The sequence below is a fragment of the Phaenicophaeus curvirostris genome, chromosome 1 (genome assembly GCF_032191515.1).
Source record: "Phaenicophaeus curvirostris isolate KB17595 chromosome 1, BPBGC_Pcur_1.0, whole genome shotgun sequence".
In the NCBI taxonomy this organism is placed as follows: Eukaryota; Metazoa; Chordata; class Aves; order Cuculiformes; family Cuculidae; genus Phaenicophaeus; species Phaenicophaeus curvirostris.
The window spans coordinates 70,618,063-70,632,840 of NC_091392.1; the positions used below are offsets into that span (position 1 = coordinate 70,618,063).

Genomic DNA, 14,778 nt, shown 5'->3' on the forward strand with positions numbered 1-14,778 from the left:
TAGGGTTTTCTGTTCTAGATGAAGTGAAGAGGGTGGTTAGCAGGTCAGTAGCATTAAATTTCCAGAGGGCAGACTTTGAACTCTTCAGAAGGCTGGTTGGCAAAGTCTCATGGGAGACAGTACTTGAGGGCAAGGGAGCCCATGAGGGCTGGGAGGTCTTCAAAAAGGAAATCCTAGCAGCTCAGGAGAAAGCCATCCCCATGTTCCGGAAAAAAAGCTGGCAGGGGAAAAAAACAGCTTGGTTGAACAGAGAGATCTTGAGTGATATCAAGAAAAAGAGAAACGTTTATGGGCTCTGGAGGAGGGGACAGGCCTCTTGGGTGGACTACAGGAGGGAAGTGAGATTGTGTAGAGAAAAAATCAGAAGGGCTAAGGCTCAAGTAGAAATCAGATTGGCCAAGTCTGTGAAAGATAACAAAAAATCTTTCTATAAATATCTAAATAATAAAAGGAGGACTAGGGAGACCATACAGTCCCTATTGGACGCAGAAGGAACAACAGTAACAGGGGATGAGGAAAAGGCTGAGGTACTTAATGCCTTCTTTGCCTCAGTCCTTAGTTGTAAAGAAGGTCGTTCCATCTGTGTACAAACCCAGGAGCTAGAGGAGCAAAATGAGGCTCCCATGATCCAAGAGGAGGTAGTCAGAGCCTTGCTAGCCCAACTAGACACCCACAAGTCTATGGGGCCAGATGGGATTCATCCAAGGGTATTGAAGGAGCTGGCGGATGTGCTGGCCGAACGCCTTTCCATCATCTTCCAACAGTCCTGGAAGACTGGGGAAGTTCCACTGGACTGGAGGCTGGCTGATGTTGTGCCCATCTACAAGAAGGGTCACAGGGAGGACCCAGGGAACTACAGGCCTGTCAGTCTGACCTCAGTGCCAGGGAAAGTCATGGAGCAGGTGATCTTGAGTGCTATCATGAAGCACATGCAAGAGAACCGGGTGATCAGGCCCAGTCAACACGGGTTCACAAAAGACAGGTCTGGCCAAACTAACCTGATCTCTTTCTATGACAAGGTGACTCGGCTGCTGGACGAGGGAAAGGCTGTGGATGTGGTCTTCTTGGACTTCAGTAAAGCCTTTGACACAGTTTCTCACAGCATTCTGCTTCGGAAATTGTCAGCCTCTGGCCTGGACAGGCGCACACTCTCCTGGGTGGAAAACTGGTTGGATGGCCGGGCCCAGAGAGTGGTGGTAAATGGTGTGAAATCCAGCTGGAGGCCAGTGACAAGTGAGGTTGCCCAGGGCTCAGTGCTGGGTCCAGCCCTGTTTGATGTCTTTATCAATGACCTGGATGAAGGCATTGAGTGCACCTTTAGCAAGTTTGTGGACGACACTAAGCTGGGTGGAAGTGTTGATCTGCTGGAGGGTAGGGAGGCTCTTCAAAGGGATCTGAACAGGCTGGACCGCTGGGCAGAGTCCAATGGCATGAGGTTTAACAAGGCCAAATGCCGGGTCCTGCACTTGGGGCACAACAGCCCTGTGCAGTGCTACAGACTACTACTACAGAGTTTCTCTTCAGTTGACTACTGCTATTGTTATAGTAGTAGCACTATCATTCCAGTGCCCCATTACACCAGGTATCGTATAAGCATGCCACAACAACAGAACTCCACCAAAGTGTTCAAAAGGATTCTTAAAATGAGGTTCAACCCTATGCAGTGCTACAGACTAGGAGAAGTCTGTCTAGAAAGCTGCCTGGAGGAGAGGGACCTGGGGGTGTTGGTTGACAGCCGACTGAATATGAGCCAGCAGTGTGCCCAGGTGGCCGAGAAGGCCCATGGCATCTTGGCTTGTATCAGAAACGGCGTGACCAGCAGGTCTAGGGAGGTTATTCTCCCTCTGTACTCGGCACTGGTGAGACTGCTCCTCGAATACTGTGTTCAGTTCCGGGCCCCTCACCACAAGAAGGATGTTGAGGCTCTGGAGTGAGTCCAGAGAAGAGCAACAAAGCTGGTGAGGGGGCTGGAGAGCAGGTCTTACGAGGAGCGGCTGAGAGAGCTGGGATTGTTTATCCTGGAGAAGAGAAGGCTGAGGGCAGACCTCATTGCTCTCTACAACTACCTGAAAGGAGGTTGTAGAGAGGAGGGTGCTGGCCTCTTCTCCCAAGTGTCAGGGGACAGGACAAGAGGGAATGGCCTCAAGCTCCGCCAGGGGAGATTTAGGCTGGACATTAGGAAAAAAATTTTCACAGCAAGGGTCATTGGGCACTGGAACAGGCTGCCCAGGGAGGTGGTTGAGTCCCCTTCCCTGCAGGTGTTTAAGGCACAGGTGGACGAGGTGCTAAGGGGCATGGTTTAGTGTTTGATAGGAATGGTTGGACTCGGTGATCTGGTGGGTCTCTTCCAACCTGGTGATTCTATGATTCTATGATTCAGAGATCTCTCTGCTTGTTTAGCCCCTGTCTGCGTATAAAAGGAGAATGACAGGTCAGAGGTTCTGCTTTCCTTCTTCCTCTGCTGTTCTTTAGGATGATTCACACTGGATGAGCTACTATAAAGAACATTAACTCTTTCTCAGCCAAATACAGTACAAAAAACTATACTGCATTTCTGCAGCTAGTTAGGGCTTGTAAGAGGACTGTATCATGCAAGGAAACATTCAGCCTTCTCTCCTAAACTTTCTAGGGTCTTTCTAGAAATATACAAATGTGAAAGAACAAACTAGTGTTACCCAAGTAATTTGCTTGTCTGCTGGCTCTGATCTCTCACACTGGTTTTATGCTTTAAAGGAATATCAGTGTAAAATATCTGCTTAGTTGTGAGGAGGATTAATTAATTAATAAGTGGTGATAATTAATTAATAAGTGATGATCACCTTATGTTCTGAGGTACAGCAGTTGGATGTTTCTAGAACATGTTACTCTCAATGTCCAAGTAATTTTCATCTGCTAAGTTTTCATTTTACACCTTTTACTGCTTCTTCCACTTAACAGTATTTCAAAATATGTAGCTACTTCTGGTATAAGCAGCACTGTGTGTTTATGTGCATAACTTTTGGAGGTAGCTGCCTTTAGCCATTCTGTCATTAAATGTCCTTGGAGATAAAATACTGCATTTGTCCGCGTTCACTGGTGCAGATATATTTTTAAATCAGTCTTACTTAATTATTTTCATACACTTCATTCTTGTCTTCATGTTCCTTCAGGCTTCAGACTTGATTATCACTCCATCTACAACTTTCAAGGAAAAACCAGACCCCAGTGGTTTGGTATTTGGAACTGTGTTCACTGATAATATGCTGACAATTGAATGGTCCTTGGCTTCAGGATGGGAGAAACCTTATATTAAGCCATTTGAGAACCTTTCATTGCATCCAGCCTCCTCATCTCTTCATTATGCTGTAGAAGTGAGTACTGAATTGATTTGGAAACTGCTATTTTGTTTTATTAGCTCATGAAGCCATAGCTTTGGAGTACAAGGACTATTACTGTCTTAAGTTTATTAGTACTGAGTTATACTTTGTTTTGTTAAGTGATATTCTCCCAGAATAATTCCATTATTTACAACAGGGTTATGTTTATGTTGGTATAATTCAGAAGCAGCTCTGGTCTGTGGATTCCAGCTCACTTAACTTGCCAGCCCAGTGAAGGTGAGCCCTTTTTTGTGTGGTGACAAATTCATTTGGGAAAGCATTCTAGTCCACTGAAGGTGGATTGGTCCAAGTACTGTCTCTGATGTAACCTAGTGAAGCACAGAATAAGACCATATGAGATTCCAAGAGCAGCATTAATTTGGGGACTGAACATGCATTCTGTGGGAGTTATTTTAGGCTGTTTTAAAGGTTTGCAGCTTGGATTGCAGGACAGACTAGACTGATGTTTGTGACTTCCAAGAAGTCTGGAGAGCTCCTCACTAGAGCTAAGGCATCTAGCATACAAGGAACTTCAGAAAGTGAAATGTTAATTCGGAAACCAGCGTGGTTAACAGTTTCTGTGCTTAGCTGCTTAATGTTTAAAATTGCCTTTTGTGTCTCCAGAGCAGCTTTGGCCTTACTCACGTCTGTGAGAGCCTCAGTAGGGCACACATGCTGAAACGCATGTATGCCTGCTTCTCCTCCCATTTCTGGGTAGGTGGCAGTGTCTCCACTGAAGTTAGTGGAGTTGTTTGTGCTTCTTTTATTATTTTTTTTAATTATTTTTTATTTTTTAATTTTAACCACTAGTATAAGGGAAGGATCACAAGCCTTTCCCTATTTGTTGTTCTTCAGCTCCTGCCTTCACCATTTTTATTGTCTCTGCCCTTTTTTTCCCAGTCTAGTCACTTAGCCTCCAAAGGCCCTGTGCAAATTACAAGTCCTGGTGACTAAGGCTGCAGCTCTTGATCTGCCCAAGATGTAAGAAACCACGCTGGAGTCCCAAATCTGTATTTCACTCTTAGTAGCATATTGCTTTAATGCTCGGCCTCTGGCCCAGTCTGAAATCATTGCTAATATGAACATGCTCTTATTTTTTTTTTTTTCCCATTTTTTTATCCTTTTACCCTTATTGCATCACGTTTCCTCTAGCCAAGAGGACAGACAGAGGAGAATCTGGTGCCAATGCTGTGGCTCAATGAATACACAGTGGGTATAGTAAAAATGATGAATTTGGCATTCCCTCCCCTTTCTCCTTGCCCTTCATGATGCAGTGTGATAGTCTGGATCTGCTGCACTCCAGATCCAGCTCCTGTGATGTACAGATGTCAGATAGTATTGTTTGCACACCACTATAGCAACCAACCATCAAGCAACCACAGCAGTTGCTTTTATTCAAGTCGAGCATTTCTGGAACACATCACTGTCTCCCTTTTTAATAAGTGAAAGGTTTTACTGAGCTCTGGAAGGTTACAAGTATTTCTTTTTGGAGAAAAAGATTTAACAGCTTGAGAAGGCCTTGTGTTTCAGTAAATATGTGATTCTTACTACTCTCAAACCATTGATCAACTTTTAGTAGTAACATTCCTTCCTCTTCCCTCTCATTAAAAGTTCTGTGGATGTGTTTGGGAGAAGGGTGGGGGGAGATAAGTATTCTGTGATAAGAAAGTAGCATTACAGAAATGTGGTATTAATTAGTAACTGGCCTGACAAAAATTGTATCAAATTATCAAGCATATCATCAGCTATGTCATTTTTTTTTTCCTTGTAGTTACAGTGTCGATCCTAGGAAGAGTTTCTCTTTCAAAAATGCATACAAAGCTTTTAATAAAGTTGACATTGTCATAGGAATAAGATAAATTTTGAAGACAAAAAGTTCTGGATTCTAATTCTAGTTCTGCTACATAGCTGGCATAAAGCCTAAGGAAGATTGCTGGGATTCCTGCTACCCAGTTACAACCCAATTAAAATTTGTCATGTGAAAGGACCTAGCTCTGTCACAGGATTGTATAAAAGCTTTTTAAACATTGCATTTCATTGATCCTTATGGGAAAATTATACAAAATTTAATAATAACAAAACCTTGTGTATTCCCCTAGAATTACTTATACACAAACATAGGATTCTTCTTTTCTGCATAAAGCTCTTGCATATATAGACTTCCAACCACAGGGAATGTACTTCCAGCCATTTTTTTGTGGAACAGTCGGGAGTAGAAATGTGAGGAGACTGACAGCAGTGATGTGGTTAAATTCATAGAACTTACACTGCAATTTAATGTGCGAAGAAATGCTTTAGAAAACAAATTCTGATAATCTGGATACTTGTCTGTTAGCATTAATGATCCTTTAGTACTTAATTGAAATAGTAGCTTTATACATGTATATATTAATGTGAGCTTAAATAATACATGTGTTTTCTGTCTATAACTATGACTGTAAGTTATCAATCTGTAACTGAAAATAGCTATGGACATTTGGTGGGCATGTGCTATGGTCAGGAGATGCAGTAGAACATTCTGCTGGGAGGGCACTGGTGGGATAAGGGTTTCTGGTAATATGATTGTCAACACGTCTTCCAGATTCTACAGTTTGACGGGATAATTATGACTAATTTAAATTTCCTGTAAAGCATAGATAAAACGTTTTTATGGATTCTTCCTGTAGTGTAAGGCTAATGCATCTGTCTCTCATGCTAGCTAAGCCCCCTTCCCCTCAGGGTATATGGGGCAAATAAGTGACCAAGACTTTGCTATGACTGCAGCAAGAACTGCAACAGTGCCCTTAATCACACCATTCTATGCTTCCTACGAAAATGCATTTTGGACAGAGCCCTAAAAATTATTAACATACATAATCAAATTCTCTAGATCCTTTCTGTAAAGGAGAATACTCTTCTGGCTTAGCCTCAGGATGTGAGGGAACAGTTAAGTCAAACACATGCTACAAATTTTAATTGTTGTAACCAAATTATGAAAGAAAAAGATAGTTATCAGTAAGTCCCCTGACAGAGAAGTATATCTGAAGCAGAGGCAGGTTGTCTTTGCAAAATGAACTTCATAATACTACCTCACAGGAGTGTGTTCCAAGTATTAACTAGTTAGCATTTATGCTTTGAGTACTGTGAGCAGGAAAGTGAAGTTCTTTTATTTCCAAAGGGCGTGTTCTGCTTTTGCACAGATCATCATGGGATAACATATCTCAATTATTATTTGATTTCTTTTCCCTCCTTTTTGGCTTGGTAGTTGTTTGAAGGAATGAAGGCTTATCGAGGAGTGGATGGCAAAATCCGCCTGTTCCGGCCAACCCTCAACATGGACAGGATGGCGCGATCAGCAAGACGAGCAACTCTGCCAGTATGTATCCAATGCATCTTATTCTACTTAAGTCAAAGTGTATTTCCATTTTCAGGGTACAAATCTTTGGAACTTTACAGTAGCATGACTTTTATCAAACACTCAGCTCTTAAACAGTTTAGTTAAACTTCATTAAGAGTTCTTATTCAGTGAACTGTTTAAAATGCATTTTTCCTTTAAAAAACAGCAGTGTTCTGCTTTCTTTGTTGTTTCCCTGCTGCCTCAGTCTGTTTCTGAGGGATGAGCACTGTTCTGCAGGTATTTACATGCAGACGTCTGATGAAGTTGTGGCAAAAGCCATGGGATCTTGTACTCTATAAGAAATGAACCCAAGGAAGGTGATGTAGTCCTATGAACCTCTATGGACTGTCACTGTTACATATCCTGACAAAGTATTCTTCTTAGCGTATGGATCTATGAAGCCCACAGAGTGTTCAGACTGTAATTATCTATTTTCTTTTCTCCCTTTGCTTTCCTTCCCAGTGTTTTGACCAGAATGAGCTGTTAGAGTGCATCCGGAAGCTTGTGGAAGTGGAAAAGGAGTGGGTCCCGTACTCAACCTCTGCCAGCCTGTACATCCGTCCTACCTTAATTGGAACTGAGGTGTGAAACATTTTTTTTTCCCCTCTTAACTTTTGTGTATTTAATCACAGGGCAAACCGCTCCATCCATACAGAGAAATAAGCAGCAGTCACTAGACAACAGTATTACATTTCAGGGGCAACTTACTTTTATGTTTTTACTTCTGAGTTAGTAACTGTGGCTCCACTTCACAATTTTATGTTGACCACACCACCCCCTAGTGGCTACCTCGGTTCAGATCACAGAAAGCAAACCGAATTAACTGTTCTGAGTGGAAATGGCAAAATTTAGATTAACTTTGGTTTTGTACTAATAGGATAGTTACTTGTGAACTTAATGCATGCCATGAAAATACTAATAATCCAGAAAAAATGTGAGGGAACTGAAATTTTCTGTGTACATTTTGAGATTTCATCTCATACCTCCATCCTGACCTTAGCACTGGGATTTTGGGAGATCTTTCCCAATATGTTAAGATGGCTCTTCTGAGAGAGGACTTTAACGGAATTTATAGCAGCAACTTGTGTCAATTTGTTCTTGAACACAGATCTTACCTTATAAGTGGCTGTTTAGCAACTAGGTATTAGCGTATACTTTGTGAGTTTCGTGTGGATGTGAGTCAAGCCTGTAGTATTTATAAAGGGAATTAGAAACAGGGAGTTTATTTTAGTTAAAACTTTTTTTTAGTAGAGGCAAGAGAGAAAATTTAAATGGTAGAGCACAGGACAAAGAAGCTAAAGAATGTATGGTTCCCCACTAGGCAAGTTACTCCTCTGCAATATCCACATCTGTAAGTAATACCACACATAACCGTTATACATTTCACATGTCTTCTAGAACGCCATTAATTTAATGCTTGCAAACGAGTTGCAGATTTTCAGATGGAAGGATTTCCACTTGGTGACTGTAAAGTATTAATATTAAAAAGTTATTTCCGCCCCCCCGTTTTGGGAATTTTTTTGTTGTTGTTGTTGAGCTTTGCTTCATGTTTGCCAAGACATCTGGCCTTTCTGTAATTGCATATATTGTCTCCACATTGCATGTCCTGCTAGTGTTTTATGAATCAGCACCATTAGGAAACCTAGTAATCACAGTCTTTTGGATGATTATGTAAGAATCAGGAAAAATATCAAGATCTCATTTAGTTAATCCAGTTAGAAGTTTTGCAGAAGGAGTAAAGTAGTCAGAAAACAAAATACCCTCTCAGAACCTGAGGAAGACATATCTGAATTTTCCAGTAGTTCCATTATTATCCTGTGATTTTTCCCTCCCACCTCCCAGTTTAGCTTCATGTGCTTTGAGCAAGTGTCTTGCTTAGACATTTGATCCTGAGGATTTAAGTTCAGTAACTTTTTTTCAGTGGAGACCTAATCTCAGAAACCAAGGCTGAGCTTGTTCTTTTTACAAGACTGGTTTCTCTGAATGGAGAGAAAATAGTAATTCATTCAGTTGCATAGAAGATCTTTAGGATCATGGGCAACCAGTTGTATTTAGCCCTCCTTGAGCAGGGGTTATGGACAAGGTGATCTCCAAAGTTGCCTTCCAATCTCAGTTCTTCTGTGATTCTGTGTTCAGTACAGAACTTTGCAAATAAATATATAGTTGAGCTCAGTATCCTGCCACAGGATTCGGACTTTAACCAGTGCCAGGCTTCTCATCTCTGCCTTCAAGTAGTGATGACTTTAAAGTGCAGTCTCTCAGTGAGGAGAGCTGGGGAGAGGGGTCGAGGGAGGACACACATTCTGAGTAACCTCCTGTGCTCGTGTGAACCATTTCCAGCAGGCAAACCATTTTAACTTGTCACACAGCCATTCACAAACCAGCATTCAACACTACCCATGCCACTTCTAAGTGGCATTGGCTGTTTCTCATAACTAATGCAGCTGACTGTTTCCTCCACTGTTGTTATTGCTAGCAGTGGTCATTGCCAATCCTTCCCCTAAGAAGGCTGTGTAGGCTTCTGCTGTGATTAATTCATATAATTATATAGTAACTTGTTAAGATAAATTCTGAATTCTCAGAAGCCTGAAACTGTTTGAGGAGATTCGAATAATATATAAATTAAATGAAACAGCTGTAAATGAATGATGACAGTATATGAAATTAGGATTGTTATATTTCTTGGATGGGGGAAGTTATATAAGCATTTTATCTTAGTATAAACATTATATGAATGTTTATATTATTTATCATATAATATTTTATATTTAGGATACTAGTATACTATTTATATATTGTTGACGCAATATTATATAAATATTTTATCTCAGTGACTTCTGTTTTGTTTACATTCCTTACTTTCAGCCTTCCCTTGGAGTGAAGAAGCCAACTAAAGCCCTACTGTATGTCATACTGAGCCCTGTGGGCCCTTACTTTGCAAGTGGAAGATTTAATCCAATATCCTTATGGGCAGATCCAAAATATGTAAGAGCCTGGAAAGGAGGAACGGGGGACTGCAAACTGGGAGGGTAAGAAAACTTAATTCTGCATCTTCTATATAGGTCACAAAGGATATTTGGTATTTTGTGAAGTGTCTAATCCAGTGGAAGCAGAGACATTATATAAAGCAGTTAAACAAATAATGTACTATAACTAAGATTTCAAAATTGTACTTTGCAAATATTATTTGTACAATTCAGTTGCATATAATATAGCAAAGTGGATTATTTGCAGATGAAATTTTTCAGCATTTCAAGCTGATAAACTGGACCTGGAAGGTGTGCATGCAATACTTTGGCTGTACCCCTTGCAGAATTTGACACTAAAGGTATCACTTCTGTGATGCATCATTCAGTATAGCAGCCTGCTGCCAGCTGGGCAGTGAGCGGCACAGACTGCTGACCTCCTTCCTTGGCAGCCTGTCCTGACAAGCCATCTGCAGTTAGCCATGGGAGTATGAGTATTTCAGGGAAAGTGTGAGACAATTATCTGCATTGACTTGACCATAGTCTGCCAGTTTTCTGCTGAACTAGGCCAAAGCGCCGGTTAGGTAGACACGTAATTGCAAGTGTCCAAGTACTTGACTTGTAGAGTGAAACTGCTTGGGATTTGACTGGAGCAAGCAACTTGGATGTGTTTAAGTAAGTGACTTACAGAATCACAGAATCGTTTAAGTTGGAAGAGACCTTTAAGATCATCATTTGTCTCTACGTGGGAGTTTATTTTCTAGGCTGAAAATTAGTAGTTGTCAAGTAATCTCAGCTGAGCTAGTAGAAATCACCAGGCAAGAAAACAGCTTTCCTTCATTCAGTCTGGTGTTCTGAGAACTTTTTCTGAGTTTTTGCTTAGTTTTAAAAATATATGAACTATTTCTTTTGAATCCTTCATACATGAGCTGTGGGTAAAAAAGAGAGTCTGGAGTCATTAGTGACTTGATTTGGGCCCAGAGGTTAGAAATTAACTCCAGTGTAGTCAGCACTTTGGAGAAGCTGACTTAGGGTCATGATGGTTATTGAACATCAAAAACAAAAGGGTTTTCTGCCCCTGCCTCAGAGCAGTTACAGAGTAAACAAGTAGTGTTCAGTCAGGTTCACTCTGTAAGCAGCATTTTAGGAAAACAGCTGCTTCTCAAATATATGGAATTCATCAAGGCCCATCTGCAGCTTCTGAAGCTACTTATTTTATGATAGTCTTTTACTAGAAAAGAAGTGACTTGCTTCTGGTGATTTTTGTGTTCCAAGAGGTTCATCTGACATAAATCAGATAAGGTAGATAGTTTTGTTTTGCTCTTTTTAGAACCATGGGTGGGAATTATTACTCTCTCTCCAGGATAGCAACTGCTAAATAAATATAAATGCATTCCTGAGGTGTCTAATTGCAATGACTAGATTGTCCAGAAAGTGGAACAAGAGGTATTTTTAAGACAAATTGGATAGATATGTTTGAGCCATTGATGCTGTTCAGGCCTTCAGAGTTTTTAGGTTGTTGATGCAAATTATCTGGTAAAACACTGGTAGAGTACTTCCAGTTAAACCATTCTAGGGACAAGCAGTGCCTGTGGAGAGCACCTAGTCATGAGGTAGAGGAGCACGAAACTTTGGGTAGAAATGAGAAAATACTCAACCAGATACTCATAACTGTTTGCCCTTTCTTTTTTTTTTTTTTTTTCCCCTGGAAGGAATTATGGTTCTTCTCTTTATGCCCAGCAAGAAGCCCTGGAGTTTGGCTGCCAGCAGGTTTTGTGGCTTTATGGAGAAGATCACCAAATAACTGAAGTTGGGACGATGAATCTGTTTCTCTACTGGATAAATGAAGATGGAGGTATAGTAACACAAAACATGAAAACTTTAACAGAGTTACAAAGTTACAGTTGGGACTGTAATCCACAAAATGTTTGTTAGAGTGCAGATCATAAACTTTTAAATGAAAATTATTTAACAAGGAAATGTCTATTCTCTTCTGAAAACTGATAAGTGACAGTTATACCATTGTGAAAGAGGAAAGTCAATGTAAGAAGGACATGGAGCTGTTGGAACAGGTCCAGAGGAGGACTACAAGGATGATCAGAGGGCTGGAGCACCTCCCACATGAGGACAGGCTGAGAGAGTTGGGGTTGTTCAGCCTGGAGAAGAGAAGGCTCCGAGGAGATCTTGTAGCGACCTTCCAGTACCTGAAGGAGGCCTACAAGAAAGCTGGGGAGGGAATGTTTGCAAAGGCTTGTAGTGATAGGACTAGAGGCAATGGGTGTAAACTGGAGAGGGGCAGATTTAAACTAGATATAACGAAGAATTTCTTCACAATGAGAGTGGTGAGGCACTGGCATAGATTGTCCAGGGAAGTTGTGGCTGCCCCATCCCTGGAGGTGTTCAAGGCCAGGTTGGATGGGGCCTTGGGCAGCCTGATCTAGTGGGACATTTCCCTGCCCATGGCAGTTGGTTTGGAACTAGATGATCTTTAAGGTCCCCTCCAACCCAAACTAGTCTACGATTCTACGATTCTGTGATACGGGAGCAGCAGTGAGTGCTACCAACTGATGATACACTTAACTGTTGGGCCAGTCCATGTGCTTAGAAGGGTACAGTCTAGCAAAACACAGCGTCATACTGCAGGTTTACCGTAAAGTCTAGCAGCATGCTTGATCTTGAAGGAAGCATTGGGTCAGAAACAGCACAGACATACGAAGGAGAACTTGTGACTCTGTAACCCTTCAAACTCTGGCTTTCAGTATGAATGGTTCCCATGATCACTTTCTGGCAAATTAAATGTTCTTGAAACATAATTAGAAGTATTCTAGCATCCAGTGGATGAAGAACTTGGTTCTTTCTTTGAAGAATTTGAAGTTCTATTCAGTGGACACAGAGAGAGAGAAACATGGCAGTCAGCATTCCACATCAGTAATGCTCAAATAATGCTTTAAAGGTATACTGTCACTCTTGAAACCATTTTTACCTCTTTGTAACCATTGTTGAGCAATGTATGTGCTGATTAGAAAAGTATCCAGTTAATGAGCAGCCATGTATTTAGGCATCTCAAAAACACCTATTGGGAATGCAAGTATTCAGTGCTTGAGAAGTGATAGCTGCACCTGAGAATTGGTTTGGAAGACTGCATAGCCCTGAATCCTTAGAGGATTAACCCAATGTGTAGGCAAGTGAAGAAAAGGATACCTCCTGACATCCATGAGTGCTGGCCCTCCATGAAAATTAAGTGTTACTGAATTTTTGCATGGCACAGGTGCAGTGTTCGGACTCTGATTTCATTATAGTGCCATGAATACCCTTAAAAATTTGACATTTTTCTGACAGTGCTCAGCTGTATTAGAGGCAGTATTCTGTGGGGACAGCAGTGTGCTTTGTATAGTCTAGGGTAAAGGGGAATCCAGCTACCTGACTTTCTTCTCCAGTTCCATTACTTATTATTCTTCAAAATCTTTATCACTTTTGTAAGAAGAGGACTAACACTCCCTTAGTGTTGAAAGAGCCTGTGAAATATTGCAATTTAAACTATGAGAAATGTTGTTATTACTGTTAGTATGGTAGCAGTAGATTCATCAGTGTAGCTAGATGGCCAAAATCAAGCCTTGTGTAACTTCTCTTGAGACACACAAAAATAGATTTTGGCTTATTCTGCCCAGGGAAAGGACACTGAAGGGGAGACTTAATTAGAATTCAATGTTCTCATTGTACTTAAACCTGGAATATGCTGGAATTATCCAGCTGCAGCACCATACTGTTCCAAAGATCTGCCAATCACTGTATTACCAGTGCACTACTGAATAGTACTATTGTGAGGTGGCAGTAGCAAACAACTTGTAATTCATGCCACCCAAGCTAACTGTATACTGGCAAACCTGCCACTTACACAACAATGTCATTAGCATCATTGGACCACTTGCTGTCTCCCAGTGTCTTAATGATTATTTTATCACATTTTTGGTTGAGAATCACTTGCTGCCAGTATGTGTCATCACATACCTGCCTGTGGCTTTAAACTGTGATTTAAAAAGTGTTTGCCTTTATGTTCTGTCACTTCACAAAGGATACTTACTTAGGCTGTGGTTTTGTTTTGTTAGGCAAATTCTGCAGCCAAGAGAGGGATCTAACAGAAAGAGTGAGGCAGAAATTGCAGATCATGATCAAAATGAACATGCCCTTCTTTGTGTGTTTTGGAGGTCACTGCAGAGAAGTCTGAACTGCACTCCTAGGTGGATAACAAATCAAAGGCCCAGCCTGGTAAAGCCTAGACTAAAGAACAGCTGTGCTACCTGTGAGAGCATGTTGTTCTTGCAAGCATTTGCTATATATTTTCAGTTATAGCATAGTGACTAAACATGACGTGTTGTCTTGGGCAGTATGAGGAGCCTGGAAAAATATCTCATTTGTAACGTCAGGGAGGGACTAGGGGAGGAAACTATTCAATTTCCAGTAAAATAAAATGACATGCTCTATGCTGCTCTTTTGTGCCCACCACTGCTCTTTTGAGGCTTATAATATTGACCAAATGTGGATCCCTGCTACTGCAAAAGTATAGGAGTTGGACATTTCATGCATTACATACTGTTTACATTTTATGCTCACAAAGTAAAAATTTTGGTCACTCTACTGTCCCTTCCAGTTACATCTTCAGAGCACGTAATAATCTCAAGAAGCTGTTAACATTGAAAATAATTTCTGTTAGTGATGTCTGTTCTGCCTACAATATATAGGCTAGGCATTATGTAAATCTTAAAATTTAAGGATATGTCCAACCTGAAGATTGCTGACTATGAAATCTGTGTGCACTTTCCAGAATTTCAGTTTCTTAAGAATGATCTGGGTCTACTAGCTTTAATGTTAGGAAATTGTGAATAGCATTCAGGTATTACTAAATATTTTTGTGCTGTTATTAAAATGGGGATCAAGAGTGCCCATTTCTAAAAAAGCTGATGTAAACTAAGAAGTAAGCAAGTTAAAAGATTCTATGGAACAGTTAGGTAAAATATCAAGCAAGTTTGCTTACTATTCTGTAGGTGGAGGATCATTTGTGCTCTACAGGTATGTTATACAA

General features: G+C 40.9%; 1 protein-coding gene across 4 annotated transcripts in view; it reads left to right on the plus strand.

Annotated features, from left to right (window-relative positions):
* The window catches only part of BCAT1 (branched chain amino acid transaminase 1), a 79,499-nt gene that overhangs the window by 47,023 nt on the left and 17,698 nt on the right, over positions 1-14,778 (plus strand). For 3 of the 4 annotated variants that reach the window (XM_069862407.1, XM_069862416.1, XM_069862390.1), the window contains 6 exons: positions 3,150-3,350; positions 4,509-4,565; positions 6,601-6,711; positions 7,195-7,314; positions 9,598-9,761; positions 11,411-11,553. In XM_069862407.1, coding sequence (XP_069718508.1) covers positions 3,150-3,350; positions 4,509-4,565; positions 6,601-6,711; positions 7,195-7,314; positions 9,598-9,761; positions 11,411-11,553 — 796 coding nt within the window. The remainder of the gene's footprint in view (positions 1-3,149; positions 3,351-4,508; positions 4,566-6,600; positions 6,712-7,194; positions 7,315-9,597; positions 9,762-11,410; positions 11,554-14,778) is intronic. The other variant, XM_069862402.1, reaches the window with a different exon arrangement.